At 35.3% G+C, this 23,091-nt stretch overlaps 1 protein-coding gene across 1 annotated transcript in view; it reads left to right on the top strand.

The window, feature by feature from the left end:
• Nucleotides 1-23,091, top strand: part of LOC101798680 (sodium channel protein type 1 subunit alpha) — a 100,976-nt gene that overhangs the window by 9,564 nt on the left and 68,321 nt on the right. Inside the window, exon 3 of the mRNA XM_072040907.1 lies at nt 20,563-20,881. Within this exon, the coding sequence (XP_071897008.1) occupies nt 20,615-20,881 (267 nt within the window). The 5' untranslated portion in view covers nt 20,563-20,614. The remainder of the gene's footprint in view (nt 1-20,562; nt 20,882-23,091) is intronic.

Raw genomic sequence — 23,091 nt, 5'->3', positions numbered from 1 at the left:
TAGAAAAAAATACATATATGAAGCATGACTATAATGACTTTCAGGAAAATGGTATAGATGTATATAATAGAATCCTATATCCTAAAAGCTGTTAGCAATGCTACTTTATATCAATGGTAAGAGTACTTTACTATGGATCATTGAAATCTATATTTAAATTGTTATATTAGAACCTTAACTTGCTTTGACGTTTCTGGAGTTAAGAATCTTCAAGATCTGTCAAGAGTTGGGAAGCTAAAACAAATGATTGATTACTGCATTTTAAAAACTAAGGTGGCCTTGAAGTAGAAAGCCTTTTGAATGTCAGTGAATATGACTCTTCTCCTCAATGCATTATCCCAGTGCCAAGGACTTTAAAGGACAGGTGATTGTGGACTTTTAAAGGTGCTACTGCTTCTACTTCACTGCTACTATCTGTATCACACCACAGCCTGCCCTCTTTTCAACATTTGGGCTCCTATTCTAGAAGTTTTATATGTTACTAAGAGAAGCAAATGCGTTCAGGTAGAAAAGCCAAAAAGCTTAGTACTGGATTTTTTCCCTTAAATGGTATTTTTTGATCCGTTTGGCTAACTTAAATTGAAGAATTGAAGATTAAATTGTGAAGATTGCTCTGCTCAGAAATTGTCTGGCAGTACTAGGAAGAAGTGGGTACTTCTTTGCAAATATTTTTTGAAAAGTGGCACAGGCTTGGTCTAATTTTGTGTATGTAGTTAGAACTGTGTTCGATACTCCTCTAGATATATATGTTTTCTTTCATTTTGTTCATTTTCTCGAATCCAGTACCAATTCACCTGCGGGAAAACATGCTGGGTCTTTTGGGCAAAATATTATGAATAGATTTGTTGATTCTCTTGCAATTGCAGAAGCATATCCTTCAGTTTCTCCACTGAAGACAGAGGATACATATCGGAGGCAGTAGGATTCCACAAGAGTAAGAGAGAGCTGTATTTGGCCTGGAGACTTTGTGTTGATGCCAGAAGAAACACAGCAAAACACAAACCAAATTTCCTTTGCTGGCAGATGTATTAAAAATTGAACAATATATATGAACAGTTGTAAACTGAGAAAAAATATGATGGCATCAGTAAGACATATTAGATAAGAAATACCATTAGACTTTTTCTAGCAGAATAATTCAGAACACTTAAGAGACCAAGTTGCTCAAAGGGAAAAATTGTAAAGCTGGACTATGTTAAAATGGAAAAAAGAACCTTTGGGTAACTTTTACCCATTAAAAGCTACAGATGATGTTTCTGAGTGAGCTGATTATTGTAGGGAGATTGGCGATATCATGCATTATCTCCAAATGTTTTTCCCAAAGGTGAATAGTTCTGGTATATGTCACTTCCATTTTTTCTAGTTGTAGGTTTATTCTCAATGGATTTCTATCAATGAAAACTTCCAAAAGTTTTATGGAAATATTTGAAAATTTGGTATAGGTCATGTAATCAGTTAAATTTCAAATATAGACTGAGAAAATGTAGTGTGTTCTGTAGCCAGGTTAGTCCAATTTCTGTAAAATATACTGATCATTTTTATTCAATTAGTAATATTTATTTAAAGAATTACAGTAATGTCTTAATGAATACATGGGTGTTCAATGTTTTCATGTCCCCTGCCTCTTACAGATTTTTGTGTCACCTTTTCTCTCTCTTCCATTTCCACCGTTGTGTGACATTCCAGGGCCCCTTTCAGTCTTCTAATGTGCTATTTAGCACTGGAAAAAATATAATTGATTTTATTTTAAGCCTATTACCAAAATTCTGGGTAGCACCCAGCCATATTAAATATCACTTGAAATACCACATTTCTGACTCAGATCCCATTTTACTTATTGTCTGCATTTATCAGCCCCAGAAGCTTTCTGTTTCCTTCCTCTGTGCTTGGAAATTCTGATTATATTGCTTTTTCTATACATAAGTTTTTATCGCTTTCTGTCTCAGCAGTGCATTTCTGTCTTTCCAGTGTTCTATTTTAAAGTGTCTCTATCCTCCTTTTTTACTTGTTTCCCCATTTTTTTACAAGTCTCTGAGAAAAAGAGGACATGACCCCTCCATTTTTGGTCTCAAAAACATCCAGATCAGTTTGTGCTTTTCCCCATCTCATTCCATCTATCTTGCTAACAAGGTATTGAAATAAATTATCATGTGGATCAATCTCCTTCATCTTACTTCTACTCCTTAAACAGATTCTCTAATTTGCTTATAGAATGTTCTTTTTAAAAATTACTTCATAATGCAATTCATAACACTAAAGATCATCATGCTAAACAACAACAAACAAATCCTGTCAATGTCAGCAAGAAAAAAATAGGAATAAATCTAGAGGCTTGTGGGACTCTAATAGGCTTTTTTAATAGTGGTTTTGTTCAAAGATGACAAAGCTAAGCAGCAACTATGCTACTTTTTAACTGAAGTAATGGATTTGAAGGAAGCTTTCAAATGTTTGGTTATTTACATGTAAGTGCATTTTAAGCCAGTGACTTGATGGTGTTCCAGATGTACTGGCCTGCAATGCTTCCATCCTCTCATCCCTACCTGGACTCCATTTTCTACTTAGTCTTTAATAGTGTTTCCTTCAGAGGTCTTTCATTTTATTTAATGTTTTAAAGTATCTGACTGTTTTGCTTCAAATTATTATCAGATTTACTTGCCAATAGGAAATCATGACTGAGATCTTTCTGAGGAAGATGAGAGGTGCTGCTTGAAAGAATGCCTCAACAGGGCTCTTATGGAAGCTTGGGAAGGATTTCTTGAGTAGGTCTAGAAATGAAAATGGAATGAAAGAGGCAAGTGGGTGGTTAGAAGCTGAATACTGGAGGTGATTTTTGTTCTCTGCATCCATAGCAGGTAGGACGAGAAAGAAAGACTGCAGAAATAGACTCATCCAGATGAGATACTGTGAGGAACTTTCTAATAGTGAGGATGGCAAACAGTTCTAAGAGAGTGTCAGGGGAAGCTCTGAAATCAGTTATGAAGGTCTGTAGGAAGAGGCTAGATGAAACATATGTTGGGAAATAGGTTTAGTGATTTGACTTGGGCAGGGAGGTGTAGTAGAGGGGCCTCTGATAATTGTTTCTGACCTTATTTTTCTGTAAATCTACAAAGAGGTAGATACCCAAGGAACAACACCCTTCCAGAAAGATACAAAAAATACTTCAGAAACAGACATCCTAAATATATCTTATATAAGATTTAATTTAGGATCTTAAAGTACGTAAGCCACTGATACTAAATGGAAAAAATAAGTTATCCTCAATTAAAATAAATATTCTTAAAGCTTAACTATGTGATCCAGACGTTATCTGGAAATCTCACCTCAAAATAATAATGCTTTCAGATCAACTTATTTTCTCTTTAGACACACTAGGGGAGATGGATAAGAAAGGATGACCCTTTACCATATTTTCAGGACTTCATATTGTCTCAAAACAGGAATACTTACAGACCTACTATTCCGAATTATCAATGATACCTCCACTTCAAGGAAAATGGTCTGATTTTATTAGATATTTTGGCTCCCTCTATGCCAAGACAAAGTGACACGAGATACTCTGTTTCTTCAAAGTGTCTTGTCCTTAAAAATCTAGTGACCATATGCACCCTGTCTACAGGGAATGCCTTCTCATGTGAGCTAACTCTTGAGTTATGTCCTGAAATTCTTTGGGAAACTACTAACTAAAATGAGTGAAATCTGTGCCAGGGTCAGCTGTATTTAATGAGAGGTGCTTGTGTCTCAGGATCCAGGAGTATTTCTTTCCATTGATTAATGCATTGTCTCTTAAGCTACAGAGGAAACAAAAGAAATATTTTTGTATAAATATGTATATTAATATATATATATATATTTAGGAAGAGGTAATAAGATTTTATTGTGCAGAATAATTATTTAGCGTATGACTTTAAAATAGCCTAAATAAATTCACAAACTGGAATAACATGGCAAAAAGGTAGAGATACAATATTTTAACTTTTGAATTAACTTCTGAAAAGGAAACAAAACAATATTGTCTGGAATGTCCTTTAGGAACTTTATACTTAAAAACAAACAAATTTGAACTGTATAGCTTCTCTCTCTTTTTTTTTTTTTTTTTTTTTTTTTAATCTATGACAGTTATAGAGGGACACATCTTCACATAGATTGCTTAATACTAATTTTAAAAATTAAATTGAAGTCTGGAAGATTGTTAATCAATGCTTACAAGAAATGCAAGACCAATTTAGAAAGTACCTAGTGAAATCAAATGCCTAACTGGACTAAATCAACCCCAGACCTGTTTTATTTCTCTTTATTAATTCTGAAAACTTACATGAAAAAGTGTACACAAATCATTACAAATACATTTCCGTTTAGTGGCAAAATAAATTGATTTTGTTTAACTTTATTGATTAACTGTATTGATATTGATTTTGTTTTACTTTATCAGTAAGACTTACGCAGGGTGTGAGAAAAGAAAGCTACACTCAATATACATAAAACATGATGGAAAATACTTCAGCTCCTGGTATTATTTCCTGGTACTGGGGAGCTTTACAAAACTTTTGCTGACACACCTAGATAGGGAAGGCTTGCAAAATATTACTTCAGGATGTTGTGTTGTCTACTTTTTGATGGACAAGTATAAAACTAGTTGTAGAATTGTACAGAAACAGAATTTATGTTTGGGCTATAAAAGTGTAAGAAAATTTTCTGAAATAACTTTATTATACTACAAAAGCATATTTTGAACGAAAAAAAAATAAAATTTCTAAGTCTGGTAAAGATAATGAAAACAAGCAAATGATTTGCATTAGTAGTGTCAGGTTTCCATACTATTCCTGGTAGAGTAGGAAACTTAATGATCTTATATACTTCAAAGGACCACTAATTTTTCAAAATTACACTGTAACTAATTCTATCTGGCAATTCAAAGGGTATTTCATATCAAAGAGTTTCTGAACAGTTACAGATAAATCTCATATACTGTGAGACAGTTAACCTTTAAAAAATGAGGAAAACAGAGACATGTTTGTTCCAGTCACTGGACAAGGTTCTCCAGGTGGAGAGTCTCCATTGATGGACATACTCAAAGCTTGATTGCATGTTGCCCCATGAGCAACATGCCCAGGGTGGGTTGGGGTGGCCAATCTCCAGAGGTGACTTCCTACCTCAGCCAGTCTCTGAGTCTAATACAAAAGCAACATTTTAGGAGTGTGCAGTGGAAGATGTCCATAGCCTAGTCATCTGTAATAAGTGGCAACTATACAATAAAATATAAAAAAGTAGGCTACAAACACAGTCTTGTGTTACCAGGTATGAGGACTGTCCCTGCTTTGAAGTTTCATAAATGGGACATAAAGTAGACACTAGTTTACAGCTTTATTGATATATTTATGAGCAATGATGCTACCAAAATAAAATAAAATAAAACTTAATTACTTTAAGTACCTTTTAAGTAGAATTTCAATCAAAAAATATTTTATTCAAATGATGTTTTTAGTCTTTTCATTCTTAATTATTTGAAAGTTGTATTTTGCAACACTGACCATACAAACTAGAAGGAACCATAGCATCCTTTGGTTTGCTAACAGCAACATCTGCTTTAGTTATCATTAAAGTTGAAAAGAAGTAACAGTTTAGAAAGGCCTACACATTTTGGACTTCTTTAAAAACCTCTACTTATTATATCTAATACCAGTCCAGGAATTCTTACAGTTTATGGGAGCCCTACATCTGCAGTCTGGTAGAAGATTCTCATATCTCTTAGATAGTATGTCTGGTAATTTTGACTCTAGGTTATATCCTGTCTAGCTGCTACACAGCCTGTCTGTGAGTCTGTCACTTATGGGCATTGACTTCAGACATGCCCTCTTCTTTCCCCTTAAGAGGTTTCTGTACATCTGTTAAGCCTAAGTTCAGGTTAACCCTGAACCAACACTAAGTAATATTTAATGGCTGTGCTGGGAGAAACTAAAATGCATACTTCTCAATAGCAGGAAATAATAAATTACCAGACATGCTACCACCGTAAAAGCAAATTAGGTGATAGAGTACCCCCATCTTATGTTCGTCTGCCTAATTCCTAGCCAATAGCTAGCACTGTCTTGACCAAATAGAAAAAAAAAAAAAAAAAAAAAAAGACAAAAAAAAATGTTGTCGATCAATTAATAAAAAAAAAAAATGCAGTGGAGTAATAAATATTCATTTTTATTTTTAAAAGCTACTTCTCTGTTCCAAAACAGATAAACACATCTCTCTTCAGTACATGTCTTCTAGTAGTAAACGTCTTTTAATAAAGATTTTATCTCCCATTTTCCCATTCTCTTGGCCTCTTTGCCCATAGGATTTCTATGGGCATCTCATCAGTGACATTTTTTCAGGGTCATATGCTTAGCAGGATTCTGAAATGCTGGTTATGGTCTATTTTGGCTTTTTTTTTTTTTTTTCTTCTTCTCCAGTGACTAAAGATTGACTATGAGCTAGAGCTAAAATTTCATAAGATAGGTCAAAGATTACATGTCTGAGTCTATATTTATGTGCTTAGACAGAAAAATACAATGTCCAAAACAGTGTGACAAGAATTTCTTATTGACTTCTGTGTGAATTCTTGATAGCTTAGCACTTTGGAAAAGAATGACTTATGCCTTTTGCTGTCTGTTCAGAAAAATTCCTGATATGAAATATGAGCCATTTGTTCTCTTTCGTGTGAAAGATTGTGAATGGCTAAATAATGACTGTGGGTAGTAAAATTGTGATTAGCACTTTTCTGAAATCTACAAAATAAGCAAGTTACCCTTCTCTTTAGTGGTCTGCAGGTCTGATTTCTCTGCATAATAATTCTGATTCAGGTGGCTCTCCCAAATCAATAATTAACTTTCAGGGATCATAATATATATTATTTTTGTTTCTTGAGATGTTGATGAGTTATCTTAGTTCAAATTCTGCATTGAAGATATGTAGGGCATATTTTTACCTCTGGAATTTTCAGAGACTTTGTTCTTAAAAACTTTGTGCTTTCTGGCTGTCAGGCTCTGCTACTAAATGCAGTCCATCATATCGATTCTCGAAACTACACAATTTTAATACCTCTTAAATTCCAGATTCTTACCTGGAAATTCTTCTACTTCAGTTTGCGCCCATGTTACCTGTTGTCTTGCATACATATGGATATTTTTGTGTAGCTATTAAAAGTAAGGATTCTTCCATGGAATCTAAGAAACAAATCTGTATGTACTACTCAAATATGGGAAGAAAGTGAATTACTGCCCAACACAGCATGTTATATAAGTGTACTGAAAAATGTTATATGGCACAGACAGAAATAAGACATCTAAGGTGAAGTTGTTTTGGTAGGTGATCAGCCAAATCACAGGAGAGTTTTGGAAGATATCTTGAAAAATAATAGATTAAGAAGACAATAATGAGAAAGCTTTGCAGATATTTTTTTCTGCTAAATGTGACTGGGAGCCTTCTTCAATAGCACAGTGTTGATGTAAATTGAAAATTGACCAATGGAGTTGACATCTAAAAAAGGTATTTGTCATAATGAAGAAACAGGCTGCAAAGACCCTCTGAGAAGGGGTCCTATATTTTCTGAGAATGGATACAGCAGGATGACATGGCCTAAAGTCACCCTGCATCTCTTTTGATAAGGCCAAGGAAATTTTCATTCTCCTAAGCTTAATAGAAAACAAAGAGAGACTTAGACATTTATTACCTTGTGGATGTATAAGAAAGATTCTGTCTCAGATATGTATGGAAAAAAAATACATTAAGATTTAGGCATAGCCTGGCTCCAAAACATAGGCAAGGACTCATGAAACATATAAGAGTTGGTTTTATTGTGAGTGCTAGTAGTATAGACACCACTAACCTTGGCAGCCTTTAGGTTTGGTTGCTCACCTTTCATGTGCCAAGCTACTGCGTTAAGTATTGGTAGACTGGGACGTATCACTACACCTAGAATTTGCAAACACTTTGTACCTGCAGAGGTGGTGTAAAGAAGTCTCAGGTAATTAAAACATGGGTCAGCAGGGCTTTGTATATGCTGCTGAATAGGATGTTTCTGAAGGGAGCTTGGAGACTAAAATAGCTACAGCTGTATATTCTGCCTGCATTCTTCAGTATGACTACATCTTGGCTGTCTGCTGTTCAGGTACAAAAGCAAAATTGTACCCTGAACAGGGTACATCTGCCTAAAGGTACTTGCTGCTGCAAACTTGAAGATCTGCAAGCAACCAGCTTCCCAAATCCAGATGGAGTTTCTATAAAAGGCAGTATAGACAGATACGTATTTTGTCAGGAGAAGCTTGTGACAGAATGCAGATTTGGCTGCACTCTGTAAAATATAGTACAGAAGTAGCCTGAGAAAAATAAGTTGAAAAATTAAATATATTTTAAAAATAAGCATATTAAGATTTGATGCTGTAATATAGCCCACATTTTCACCGAGGTCCCTTCTTAGAGGTCATAGTTTCTTCAGTTTCTGGGACAGGCTGTGTAAGGTACCTATTCACATTCTTGTGCTTTGGCCATCTGTTATGTATCAGACCATCGTGTTCTCACTGAAAAAATACCTCCTGTTCTACACTCTCATAACCACCACTATTACCTTTAATAGTTACTAAAACATATAAGGATTATGCAGGTATTTATTCAGCAGCTTTTTTTCCCCACTCCCTCTTCTAGTTTCACTAAATTCAGTATCAGGTTTATATTATTACAAAGGTACCTGAACTTGGAGATGTATTCTATCTTTTTACTCTTGGAATGTGCTGATGAACAGTAGGATGGTAGCAGAGACCATGCTGAGAGAGCACAGTTCAGCCAGTGCACTATTTATTCAGCATTTTGGACACCACAGTTCCATAAAGGAATTTGTGATGTGCTGAGTGTTCTATCACGCAGTACAGGCTCAGCATTGGTTTTAGACATGTTGGTAGACAGCTCTGCCAAATATCACAGTCCTGTGGCCTATTTTGTCTGAACAGCTCTATCACAACAAAAGTGAAAAAGACTGAGAATTACTACCTCCTCTCCTTTCGCATAATTATTAAGCAATCATGGTAAACCATGAAGTCTTTTACAATGGTGGTAGTTTTGATCTTGGCCTTTACTGGTTTGGGAATATTTTGGCTACATTCAACTCTGTCCCCACTTTCTGGCTTTCTCCAAGCTTCTGCTGTCAACCTGTAGTTCACCCAAGAACTCCCTTGCCATCCAGCTCAGCGGAAAACCTATCTTCAGAACCTGAAAAGCCCAAAATTATCCCACCTAGCATTCAGCTTCCAGAAAGCCTGGCTACCTGGGAAGATGAAAGTAGACAGGGAGTGAGGGAGCACAGCTGCACCTCACTCCCTAGAACCTGTTTACTTAAAGACAATATTTGTTTCAAGATCCTCATGGACTTGACAGAAAGGTGAAAAAAAAATCAGGAGGTGAGAGGGAGAGTTTGATTAAAAAAAAAAAAAAAAAAAGAAGAGGAAAAAGGGAGAGAGAAAATTCAGATGCAGTTTTCATATATTTTCTTATGACCTTCCCCAGACTAAATCCTTGCCACCATCCTCAAACTTTCCCACTCTGACAATCACTTTCACAACATCTATTTCCATTGACATTGTATGTCATATGGCTTGTAACGTCATATGTGAAAAGCATTTTACCAACCCACAACTTAAAGCCTGAGAACTAATTCTCACTAGAAAGAGGACCTCCACAATAATGATTTTATAAACACTATATCATTTTACTAAAGTTACTAAATGATGGGTATGTATATTTACGTAATTTGCAATAGTGCTTTTATCAATACAAGTATCTTGCAATTATTTTTAATCCATTAGTCCTACAGCACTGAAATATCAAAATAAGTTCAGAAAAAGAAACTGCATTGTATCAAATATAAATGTCTGGTGGTAAAATTTCATTATGTAAAAGAAAGCTAAAGGTAAGTATTGCTCCAGGTTAATGTGCATCTACTTTAAGGTAAGTCAAAGGGTTTGAACTGAAATAACATTTTTATATAGCATAAATCAGAATTTTTCTTCAAGATAAAATTTAAATATATCAATCAGGTGACAAAACTTTCATGAATGAAGTCAATAGAATGTTTTGAGAACAGCTTCAATGGGATCAAGAGTTCATCTGTTATCTCATAAAAATGAGAATGTTAAGAGCAATAAATATGGAAAAATGGATAAAAAGGAGTAACAAACCAACTCTTATTCTAAATTTCTGAACCCAGAGAAGTCTGTTTTATCTATAACTTTTAATGACTTTTTCCTCAAAAATAGATTGTTTGATGTAATTTCCACTTATTAATATATGCATATAATAGTATATGAAGTCCCCCATTAATCCCAGCCTCAGTCAAGGTAACAAGATCATTTCTTAGCTTCTTAATTGTACCTGTTTCCCTCAGCCTTAAATGCCCTTCCATTCTTTAGGGCCATGACCTACATGTTGCATTCGTTTCTTCTCTGACAGTGTTCATTGTTCACATACCAAAGACTTTATCTTCATAACTGGATATTATCTTTTATGTAATGAATTTATTTCCATTATTCTTCCTGATCTTAAACACATGTAGGAATTCTTTAAAACAAACAAACAACAACAAAACCCACCTTTGGCTTCTCACTGGTTTATACACATGCAACGAGGTGGTATCTATGACATTTGCAGAAACATTATTCAGCTCTGTGTCTGGCACAAAATTGTGCTCTGCCTTCAAATGCATTGATCAGGCAGCAAGAATGACATGCTAAGGAATGCCTCCAGGCATTGTTTCTCAGCTGGCTGTATTTTAAATCGATACCTTACCCTGGGAATGGCTGAAGCTTTCTCTCATCTAGGCAGACTAGAATTAGCTTTCATGCTGTTAGCAGAGTAAAGAGTTCTGGGAGAACAATGACAAATCCTCTCATTTACATGTATCTTCAAACTATTTAAGATATTGAATGACCATAAGATATTATAACTCGCTATGCTAACTTAAAAATCACTATTTAGGAAAAAAAAAAAAAAATATATATATATATATATATATATTCCAAAACACTGTAACCTCAATTACAACATTAAAAAATAGTTTAGAAACAGCAAGAAGCTGTTTAAATCACAAATGCAGGAGTTAATTAAAATCATTAAAAAGACAAATGTTTATTTGGAATTATAAGAAAAGCTGAAAAGCATTTTAATCATCAATCTCAAATCCTTTAAAACTGGTAGTGCATCATTTTCCCCAACAGAAAAGCTGAATTTGCGAGACGTAGTTGCCTTTAGTTAGAGCTGCCATTGTGTGCAATGTTCTCCCCTGTACCATGTCACTGCTCTTATTTGAGCTCTTATTCACACGAGCAGAAAAACATGAAACAGATCTTATATCAATTTCAGTTCAACAGCAACATAGAAACCTTTGAATTTATATTTTTATTACTTCATCAGTTTCTTTTAAATAATTTGACTACACAATTTATGTGCATTGAATTGTATTTACGGGAACTGAAGATCTTTCCTTTTTCTATTTCTGTACCTATATTTGAGAAGGGTTTCTTTGCAAAATAATCACTAAATATGCACTACAACCATATTTTTAACCACACAGTTAAGAACTTATTTGATAAAGTAAGTGTAGCCTGCTTCTTAGTAGATGATCTGGTCTTTCTGGAAGTAGCAGAAATGGTTCAGAATTTCAATGACTGAGTGTGTTGCTCCAAAATTTAGTATAATTTATGCTATTTTTAAGTATCTAGCTATATTCCAGAAATTTCTAATTAATGGTCTTCTGCTTTGAGTATTATATCACATTTTGGTATAATGTGACGTTTACTCATTTCTGCTTTTTTTTTTTTTTAATTCTTTTGTCACCCTCAATGTACATTTTGTCTGTTTTCTCAGTACACTTATTGCAAAATTAATGAATTTAATACTATTTTTCTGTGCTGCTAAACATTTAATGCCTCTGTACTGCACATATACATTATGATTTATTTTAAAGAAGAACATTTCTCTAATTTTAGGATTAACCTTAGGATTAAAAAATAGAAAAAAAAAAAAAAGCAAAAAAAAAAAAACATACAAATACCAGTAGATTTCATAGTCTATAATTGTATCACTTGTAGCTTCTGACTGTATTATTATTTATCTTTAAATTTTTATATTTTCAAAATAAAATTAGCATCCTGAATATTTATTGTAGGGTTAGAATATAAAATATTAAATCACTGGAAACTCACCAGCGCCTTAAAAGAAAAAAAGGTGAAATCTTTGCTTTTAAATAAAAGTCAGTGTGGCTAACAGTCTTCATACAATGGGTTTCAAACCACTGCTTCTGCAGAAATACTAGTTCCCAGGCTCTGCCTTTCTTTGCAAGTCTGATGCTTTTCATAATAAGGCTTTGTTCAAAGGGTGTGGCGGAGGCAGCAGATGCTGTTGCTGCTGCCTGTAGTTAACCATTTAATAGCAAATGAGATTTCATCGCTGCTAGTAATTTTTGAGATTTTTTTCCTTTATGAAACTGAAATTATCATGAGTACAGAATAGGGTCTTTTCAGATCTCACAGAAGCTTAACACTGGAGGAAATAAATGAGAATTAAACAACAACAACAACAACAAAACTGGGAAATAAATCTTGAGAAATGATTGGAGAATGTTAATACACAAAGCCCACTGCAGCTGGGTTTCTTAAATCCAACTGTGATTATTTGGAGTCATGTGTTACAGCCAGTAATTCCTATATAGTTCCTCCTCTGTGTGCCTCAAACCTTATAATTATTACAAGCATATTCTAATGCATGCTTCTTGGGCTAAGATACATCATGTCTATGCAAAACACCCTCACAAATTATGATGAGTCAGCTTCTATGGGAGATGGCAGTCTGTAGGTGAATGATAGTACTGACCAAGACTATTGATCTGAATTCAGGCTTCTTGCAAATCCCTAGGCATCTTCTGGGAATTAACGTAGGCCTTTCTCTCTCTCTTCAACACCAGCTTCGTGGAATATCACAAGGGCAGATATGGATGGATGGGGTGAGTTAAATACGCTCAGAACCCATCCACACAGGAAGTCAACTTACCATTTCATGTCACCTAGACAACTCATTTTCAGTAATTCTTTCTGTGGGTACACCAGATGGCTCACCCCACCACCAGCTTCCTGGTTGCTGCACAGGGAACCTGCACAAGCAGAAAGCAAATCTGACCTTTAGCCTTGGATTTAGTATTGCTTCAGTAAAAAAATCAAGATGTAATCACAGGACGACAATTGGCACGTTAGTGAAAGGGAGATGACCAAGAAAATTCATTCTGGTAAGTGGGATGATAACTAAACAGCAGATTAGTGGATGGATTTTAATGAGCTCATGGCAATGACCAGGTGGTCTCCTGATGCAGGAGCTGGGAGTAATAAAACCAAAGGTTATTCCTGGCCATTTTGAGAAAAGCTGTGTGCAAGAGAGAGAGCTTGAATGACTCAGGCCAAAGTGCAAAATTTAAGCTGAGTCAGTAAGAAATTCAGAGAGATAGCAGTGGAGGTCTGTTTTACTTTTTCTATTTTTGTTTTTCTCTTGTTTACTCTCTTCAGAGTAAAGCATAATGGTATTAATGACTTCTGCAAAGTCTCTGTGTCTCTTGCTTTGAATGCTGTTTTTTTTCTGAATCACATGGTTCAGCTGCTGTTTTCCCAAGTGAGCTGCACACCAGTGTCAGAAGTATGGTGTTTTGGGATGAATCTGTTAAGACACAAGTGAGTGTGGGAATAAGCACTGGTGCTGGGATTTTATGAGGCCTGTTGAAACATAGGTGCCATTTGTAGTAAAGGAAGCAGACAGGCTTTGTCTAGAAGGTGTGCCAGAGGGACTTATCAAGGCAATGTGTAGCCTGGAGGGAGTACATCATATCAATTGCAACACAGAGTTGAGCTACAGAAACCAGCTCTAAATGTGTACAATTGCTTGTGTACTAGCTGCAATAATTCATAGTTGTTAGTGCAAATAATTTATTTAATATTCACTAGGCTAGATTAACTGCACAGTTATACAGCTTCTAGGGCACAGGATGGTAGGGCTTGAGTGATGTCAGGTCTTAAGACTACTGACCTGTGTAGGGGTGCCTGGACATAAGAATGAGACATAGTAGTCTGATGAATGTCCATTTGATGGGAGCTTGTGCAAAATGGCATTAGACTAGCATTGTTAACTCAAATTCTATTGGAAAACTATTCAAAACTAATCAGAAAACAGGTGAGATTTTCTTACTTTTTTATCTTTGACCTAGCCTGTGTACTGAAAAAAGTTTGTTTCTTTTTTTTAGTCACAATGATGTGATAATTTTTTATTAATTGTAAGAAATTTTCAGAGAGGCAAATCATCTGAAAAAAAAGGAATCCGTGACATTTATATAACTTGTACTGCATAGCCTACATTGCTTTGTTTATTTATTTTTTTAACCAAAGAAAAGCACTATTATGTTTGCTACGATAAATGGAGGAAAACGTTTCATACATTGCTTGAGAAAATTATTATTAAAATGGTGATGTTGATTCTCAATAGGAGGGGGTCCCTTTACTGATCAAATGAAAAAAAGCAGAAAGGCCGCTTCTCTGCACTCTGTACTGCAGCTATTTGTTGCACAAGGTACACTGCAGGAACAAAATACACATGGAATTCATTCAGCTTGGTAGCACTCCAGTAGTTCTAAACTATTAAATGTATTTGCTCTGATGGAGTAGTAATCCAGATGCCCTGTGATTTGTCCCTTTAATATTTTTTTTTTTTCTTTCTATGGAACTGCATAACCAATTTTTTTTCAGCTTTCTAAAATAGAAATGACTTTGTTGCAGTTAATGGAATTAAGCTATCAAAGCAGAAAGCAGAAGCAAGCTCTTTATTTTTAATCTAAAGCAAAGCACAGTAGCTATAGAGATACATTGCTTAAATTTAAAAATGTAATGAGAAGTCCAACGGCAATCAAACCAATGCATACACGTATATAAAATTAACAGTGATGAACAAAATGCTGTGTCCGCATCATGTGGTCGTTTGATTTACTCTAAATGACAAACATGGATAAGGACTAACAATATACATGTTTGAGGGGAGGTAGGAGTGGAGGAGTGAAAACTGCAACTAAACCCTCTTTTCTCTTAGATATTCTTAATTTTTTTCTCAACTATTATTCTCACCTCCAGCAATATTAATCCAACTTCTCAAGTGAATTTATTGGATACAATAGGGAAATAGCTTTGGGAGCAGGGATCAGAAGCCATGACTGCCTTCCCAAATGAAGGCTTACCATTAAGTTGCCAAGATCATGTTTTCTTGAGGGCTTTCTTTCTGTACCAGTAAATCTTGATTTCATCCTGCATAGTGATGGCACTATGAGTACTGCAAAGACAGATCAGATGGTCTGCTGCCTGTGGTAGTGTAAGAGTTTTGCTGATTGGTGGAAAATCGTGGCTCTGAATTCTGAGAGCTGATGGGGGAGTTTAATACTCATGTAATGAGATGTAAACTAAGCAATTATACAAAAGTGTGGATATCACAGACATTAACTGCATTTCCTCTCTTTGTCTTCTGCTTTCTGGCTGTTGGGCAGTCTAGACTGAGGCACTAAACTGCCTTCCTAAATCACATAGCTACCCTTGATTATTTGCAACTCTGTGGCAAATAGTGATCCTCTCTGCTCATTGCTCCCCTTCTATGTTTCTTTTCCTGTGCCAGTATCTTTGCTGGGTATCAGCTTATATAATGGAAATACCTAGCTGCAAAGCACAGATGTTTGCTTGAGCAAATATATGTTATTTTATTGCTTTCAGTATTTCAGATAATTCACTTATTTGTCAATGCATAAGTATGTGCCTTGTTCTGATGCTATTCTACTTCTGATACTATACTAGAATACTATTATCAGACTGATAATATGCATGTTTCCTTTATAAATCTGTCCATTAGAATTGAATTTAATTTTATACATGAGCTACAGGGAGTCATAAAAAATTGTGCAGTCTTAAGAACCTAATCTGATTTCTGTTCTTCTGCTAAGTGTGTTGCTTTGGATAAGCTACCTAATTTCAGAGCTACCTGTAGTAGCCCTAAAATGGAGATAAACAGGCCAGATATAGGCTTGTCTTCTGTGAAGACAGGAAGAAGGTCTACTCCTCAGCTATGGCCTCGCATATAAAGCCATAATAGTTGACAACACGTCCCCACTTCTCCTCCCAAAAATCTACACTTTGTGGAAGGTTATTCAATTTTATTCTGCGTTCTGAAGGCATGAATCATAATGACTAGTTGATAATTCAGAAGTACAGAGAAACTCTGCCAATAAATAATAAGAAGCAAAGTTCCATAGAGTTTTGTGCTGTGTGAATTCACATGTAGATTCACTGATTTACTTTTATTTGCAGTAGCTGTGATTTGTTATGTTGTGCCTTGAATCAGCCAGGTGACAATACCTGTGCATATCACTGATAACCTTACTAATATACTGATAGTTGAAATGAAAGTGAAGTTACCAATGTCATCTTATTGCAATTCAAAGTATTAATACTAGTCTTTATGATGATGCTTTTTTTTTTTCAAAATAGTAAAATGTATGATTTTTTAAAAAATTGATTTGTTAGTTTATGCCAAAAGCAAAAACATAATGTATTTCACAAGGCAAGGGCAAAGTGAATGGCAAAGATTAAATTCTGCTTACTCTAGCAGAATGCTCTTGTCTGTTTTCCCTTAGCAATCAGTTTCACAGTACTGGATAGTATGAGGAAACAGGAGTGTGTACAGACATTTAAGGGTAGCTTTCTGAAATTCAAAGGAAGGTTAACCAGACAATGAAACAGTCCAGTTTCATTTGCTAATCACTTAATATTTCATTTGATGCTATTTTTATTTTCTATTAGTGGTGAGAGATTACTTGTTTCTTACATCACTAAGTGTAACAAATCTTATTTTGGGGTGTATATAATGAAGAGTCCTGTGAGTCATTAATTCTGCAAGTAACAGTGCAAAAGAGTATGTGATGCATTTGTTGAAAGACTCAAGTACCTTTCCTTTTGCACTCATCTTTCCGCTTCATCTTGGAAATACATTCACCCCTGATGAACTAGAGCTGCACCATTTCATATTGCACTGTGGAAGGGTACAAATCTAGTCTCACCATCACTTCACCCAAACTGAGAAACTGGAGAATACAGCTGAATACAGTAGGGTGGGGGAGGCAGAAGTATTAATCCACTGGTACTTCAGATGCATGCAATGTTTTACCCCCAAAAGGTACATAAGTTATTCTCTAATTCATGCTTGCTGCATGTTCAGTTGTGGCTGACATGGCTATGTCAACTGAAAAACAAAAATACCATTCTTGTCTGTTCACCGTGTCTACACACCTGCAGCATTAACCATGGGAGAAAGTTAATATCTATGTAGTTCTAGATATGTATGTAGATAAGCATGGCACACAGCACATTGCTATACAGTAAATCTGAGAAGCTACAGCTTTTTTAAAGTTAGTCATACTTCCATGCTTATTGAGTAAAATTAATGCTAACTAATATTAAAAGTTATATTGCTGAGAATTTTGGCGCCTCAAAGGGTGGGAGAAACAGGAAGAGTTTTTGTTTGGTTTTGTTAGAGGTTAGGTTTCATCTCAGCATTCTGACAGAAAAGTGATCATGGAAGACTTTATGTAGGTGTTTCTGTAGGTGGAAGTATGAATGAAACCTGTTGTATCATAAGTGTTGTTTAAACTCGTCTGTTACGATCAAAATCCTACATTTCTATCACATAGGGTCCACTGGAACTTCAATGTCTCAACATTCGTTAAATTATACGGCAAATGGAAGATGAATTTTAATGTAGGGGTGTTGTCACAGAAGATCAAATATAGAAGCACACTATTATGGCTCATAAATCAATTACAGAAATAAATTAGCTTACTAAAGTTCAGGTATTTGCAGTATTGCAGTATGTCAAGATCATCCTGAGCAAATTCTCTGGAAACTTTTGTTACTGTTAGTTATTATGTCAATGAAGATCATGAAAGCAGCTAATGGTAAACTATATGTTTTTCAGATTAGAAAAAAAATCTTCTCAAAACATGCCTCTTTTTCAGAGAGCTTAGTCTAATTGACTTCCACATAGGCCAGCATGCAACTGTTTTGGCATCACTTTTAGATGAGGCACCATTTTTCCATCTATCTGCTGACAAGTCCCTTCATTTTGCCTAGTAAATTTATCGAGGTGAAACTTAAAGACTAGATTTTTTTTAAAGCTCTGTGGATATTTGATCTGGAGTTATTCCATAAGCATGCATAGATTTATGACTACGTAAGGTGTACAGTAAATCAGATCCATCATGGAAGTGCTGAATTAATTGCATGTATATTGCCCAGATGGTAGTTGTGTGAGTAGCTAATCCAGTGTAGCTCTAGATGCTTCAGACTTAATATGCATGGGCAGATCAACATTGTGCAATAGCACAGATGCAACTGAACAACTTCAGACTTCTGAATGTGGTTTACAGATGGTCTGTGCACAGAGTATATTGAGTGTGCTCTGGAATTAATTCTCTTAAAACAATCCATACACTGCAAAGTATATACAAATATATGTCACCGGGGAAAATTCAGAAGAAACACAATGATTCTATTCTATAAAAATTCCAAGTACCTTATTTTACAGAATTTGAAGTGTTTTGCCTACCAATACATTGCACATCAGAAAGTCAATGAAACACAAATGAAGATGTAGAAGAGAAAAAAAAATCTCTGATACATCATTCACTCCAGAGGGAGAGAAGTTGGTAAGAAATCTGGCCCTTTGTCTCTTCCTTTTTAAAATAAACTGAGAAGAGAAAAGCCTGATTGTAGGTTTTTATGTTTCTTCCTCAGTAGCAACGGTGTGTTTTTGAATATTAGAAACTAATGACAGAGCATGCGAACCGCGTGTCTGTAATTGTTCAGTAATTAGGGGCTTGAATTTTTGATTCCCAGAAGTAAACCTAACCATAAAACGGGGAGCTGAGGAATATCTGGAGAATGGCTGGAGAATGCTATTTATGTAGAGGAAGAGAAGGTTTTAAATCCTTATTGCTTCAGGTACACTTGTATCCATTTTACCCTTAATGGAGAAAGAAGAAGGAAGATGCTGATTCTTTTTAGGATTAGAAATGAGGTTTAGAGGTTTAAAGAGGTTAGGTCTTTTAGGTTTAGAGAACTGATTCTGGATACAGTCTGCATGGGTTAATACCTTGGGTTCGAGTAGATCAGCACCTTTTTAATTTTTTTACAAAGAAAAATCTTATTTCTTTAGAATCTCTTTCTCTGATTGTAGCTAATGATTGTATACACCTCGGTGAAATATGGGTTGCAGATTCCATAACTATTTTGACCCCTCTTTCATAATTTATCTACTGCGTTCCACTGCTGAATACATCTGTTCTGTGTGTTTAAGATGGTTGTGCTCACCCTGGCATTAATGATCTACAGGATTTGGGGGCTTATTACTTACTACTTTACAATTTTTCTTTGTTTTCAGCTCTACATTTTTTTTTTATACTTCTAATCTTCCATTCTCCCTAATTTTTCCATTTCACATTCTTCACTCTCCTAATTCTTTCCCCACTGATATGCTGTCTTCTCTTTTTTCCATTTCTGTCCTATTTTCTTTTTTTTTTCAGCTTCTTTCTCTAACTTCTGTTTTTATTTATCTTGTTTTTATCTGTGTCAATATGAACCCCTCCCAGCCACATCTTTTATTCTTACTTCTCTGTCATTCGCTTGCTTATTTTGAAGTGTACTGACCTGCATTGATCCTTCACTCTCCTGAAAGGTCGACTAATCATTTTTCAAACACCCCAGCAATGGGTAGAGAGTGAAGTCACCTCATGAAATTCAGGCATGAGAAATATACTCCATCGTGTGTCCAATTATGCATTTCATCTCTATGTCTGATGTCATCAGAAAATTATTCAGCAGCATGAAAGATGTTGGATCTGTAATTTTTAACAGGATTTTTTTTTTTCTTTCATCAGGTTTATTCTTTTGAGCTGCAATGTATTTCAGCTGCAATGTACACACCACCCTCTGAGTAAAGAATTTCTCCCTAATATCTAATCTAAGCCTCCCTTTTTTTAGTTTAAAACCATTCTCCCTTACAGGCCCAGCTTTCCTGTAGGGCCCCTTTAGGTGTGCTGGAAGGCCACTATAAAGTCTTCCCAGAGTCTTCCCTTTTCCAGGCTGAACAGCCCCAACTCACTCAGCCTGTTTCCACAGGATAGATGCTCCGGCCCTCCGATCATCTTTGTGGCTTCATTGGCCACATTCAAACACATTCTGGACTCATTCAAACTGGTTCATGTCATTCTTTTACTGGGGGGTTCATGAGAGTGAAGTAGAGAGGGAGAAACACCTCTCTCGCCCTGCTGGCCATGCTTCTTTTGATGCAGCCCCAAATACAGTCAGCTTTCTGGGCTACAAGCACATATTGCATAAACAAAAGCATTTCAAAATAAATGTTATATCTTTCTTACTCAGTGATTGTAACATGTTTGTTTAAATTTTATTTTCTGCTTTCTTTTAGAATTTTCCTATGCAGAAGAGTGAATGCTAATTAAAATGTGCAGGATGAAAAGATGGAGCAGCCAGTGCTTGTACCACCAGGACCAGACAGCTTCCAATACTTCACTAGAGAGTCTCTTGCAGCTATTGAACAACGTATTGCTGCAGAAAAAGCTAAGAATTCCAAACAAGATCGTAAAGACAATGATGATGAAAATGGGCCAAAGCCAAACAGTGATTTGGAGGCAGGAAAAACACTTCCATTTATATATGGCGACATACCTCCAGGAATGGTGTCAGAGCCCTTGGAAGACATGGACCCATATTATATCAATAAAAAAGTGAGTCTAATATCAATCCTGTTCATATGACAATGTTTGGAATGCTTCATCATGTTTATTTCATTTACTTACTGTGGATAATATAGTTTGTTTCTTCATCTGTTAACTGACAACCATGTAGGAAAATGTCATTCTAATAATGCAGAAACAGCTGAGCATTGTTAAAAGGGCTAGATATACAATAGCAGAAAGTGTTAGATGCCAGTGACATATACACATTCCACCTTCCAGAAAGGTAGTAATAAATATTTAATATCTTGTTATACAAAGTTGTTTTAGCTAATGCATGTTTTAGAACAAATTTAGCCTCATGTGCCCTTCATGAGTCCTCTACAGAAGGATGCATTTTAAAAAGTATGATTTTTAACTTCGAATTTATCAAATGGCACTAAATGTAACATGATGACTGACTGCATAATTTGGTTAAACAATAGGGTATAAATAAACAGAATTTAAATCTATTCTCCTGTACACTGATCTCTAAATCAGTAGCAAAGTGCCCACTGTCCCCTATGGCACAGGACGCAACCCATCTCCTTAGTGGTTATTAACCATTCATTGTTTTCTTTTAGTTTACATTAAAATTTATACAGATTTATATCCTTTGATATAATTGAATTAATATGAACATCAAAACTGAAACATACTAAGTAGTCTTTGGTTTTGAATAAATGTAAGGATTCTAAGTGTAATAATATAGTATGTACAAAAAAGTGCATATATTATAAATGAAATACTTTGCAAACTTAAAAAAAAGTAAGGACTTATTTAAACTAAGTACAGGGATATGCCACACTTTCTCTGAGGTTCTTTATATTTAAAAATGACAGCATGAACCAATCTATAATACAATTTGGTCCCAGGATTCTGCTTTGGTAGCAAATTCTAGGGAAATATATGGAATCAGAGAAATGCAAGGATAAGTGGGAAATATCATAAGGAGAGTGTAAAGCTGCTTTTAAAGTTTCTGTTGTAACTGGCCTTGAACAACTCTGCAGTCCTTCCAGGATGATTCTGTTACAGTCTGTGTACAGCAGAAAAGCTTTACAGCTCATAGTGATAGCTAGCTTGGGTGATAGTTTAATTATTAGATACTGTGATTATGAAAACTCTATAAATATCAAGACAGGAGTTATTTTGATTTGCACAGTGTGCTGTATTCTAAGTGTCTTTTAGCTTGCTAAATTTTATGTGATTTATGAGTCCTGTTTTGACAAGAGAGAAAATACTATGTGAAAGAACAATATTTTTATCTTTATTATTTGATGCCTCTGAAAGTGCCTTTATCTGCCATTCACAGTGTACGAAGTTTTATCTTTAAATCACAGCTCTACTTTTACAAAGATAAAAGATCTGTTTCTGTAAAAGCAGGCCTTGTGGAGTTCCATACTAATTGTGTCTGTCTGTTTATGATACAAAAATCATGCATCATTATATCCCTACCTGCCCACAGTGCATCCTGGACCTTTACAGTCAAATCAACCAGTCTTCTGTGTCTTACACAGGGGAAGACATGCTTGGTATGACCAACAGGTCTCTTGAGCCCTTAGAAACTGAAGACCTGTTCAGTCCTTTCATGGATGGAGGTGAAAAGCTTCTGTATTAGGCAGGTCTGACAGGGTGCAAGAAATGAAGCAAAACTATCTGAACGTATTCAATCAAGCTTCTAGATCTTGCCTATGTGGAATGAAGAATCTTTTAATTTGCACACTAAATAAATTTTGTCAGCAAATAACACATACCGTACTTCCTGCTGGGATTCTCTCGTTCTGGTCTGCACATCCACTTCCACTAGGCACATTCCACTATGTGCTTCAGTCTTCTATCATATAGGAAAAGAAACAGATCTTTCATTCAAAGACATGACAAAACTTTCTCACCCACTAGAAATTTCTCCCTTTCTCCTTCCTTCAACAGGAGGAAAATAGATTTTTGTAACAAAAATTTCAACAGCTATTTCAATTTTATATAAATAATTTGATTTTAAAATATCTACTTCCTGTATTTTCTTACATAGTTATATGTGAATTCTGGAAAGACTTTTGTCTTGCTTCACTTGTCTTTTGAGAATCTTGGCAGCAGCTGATGCTCCTCCAAGCCTCAGAAGGAGAAATAGTTTGAGAAAAGCCTGAAGCAGTAGGGAACATCTCCATGAAGAATCAAAAGACTCTTAATGCACAGTGCATTCACCTTCATACCATTTTACAGAT

The sequence above is a fragment of the Anas platyrhynchos genome, chromosome 7 (genome assembly GCF_047663525.1).
Source record: "Anas platyrhynchos isolate ZD024472 breed Pekin duck chromosome 7, IASCAAS_PekinDuck_T2T, whole genome shotgun sequence".
NCBI classification, from domain to species: domain Eukaryota; kingdom Metazoa; phylum Chordata; class Aves; order Anseriformes; family Anatidae; genus Anas; species Anas platyrhynchos.
Note: the sequence above shows the minus strand (reverse complement) of the source record. Positions and strands in the feature narration are given on the sequence as shown.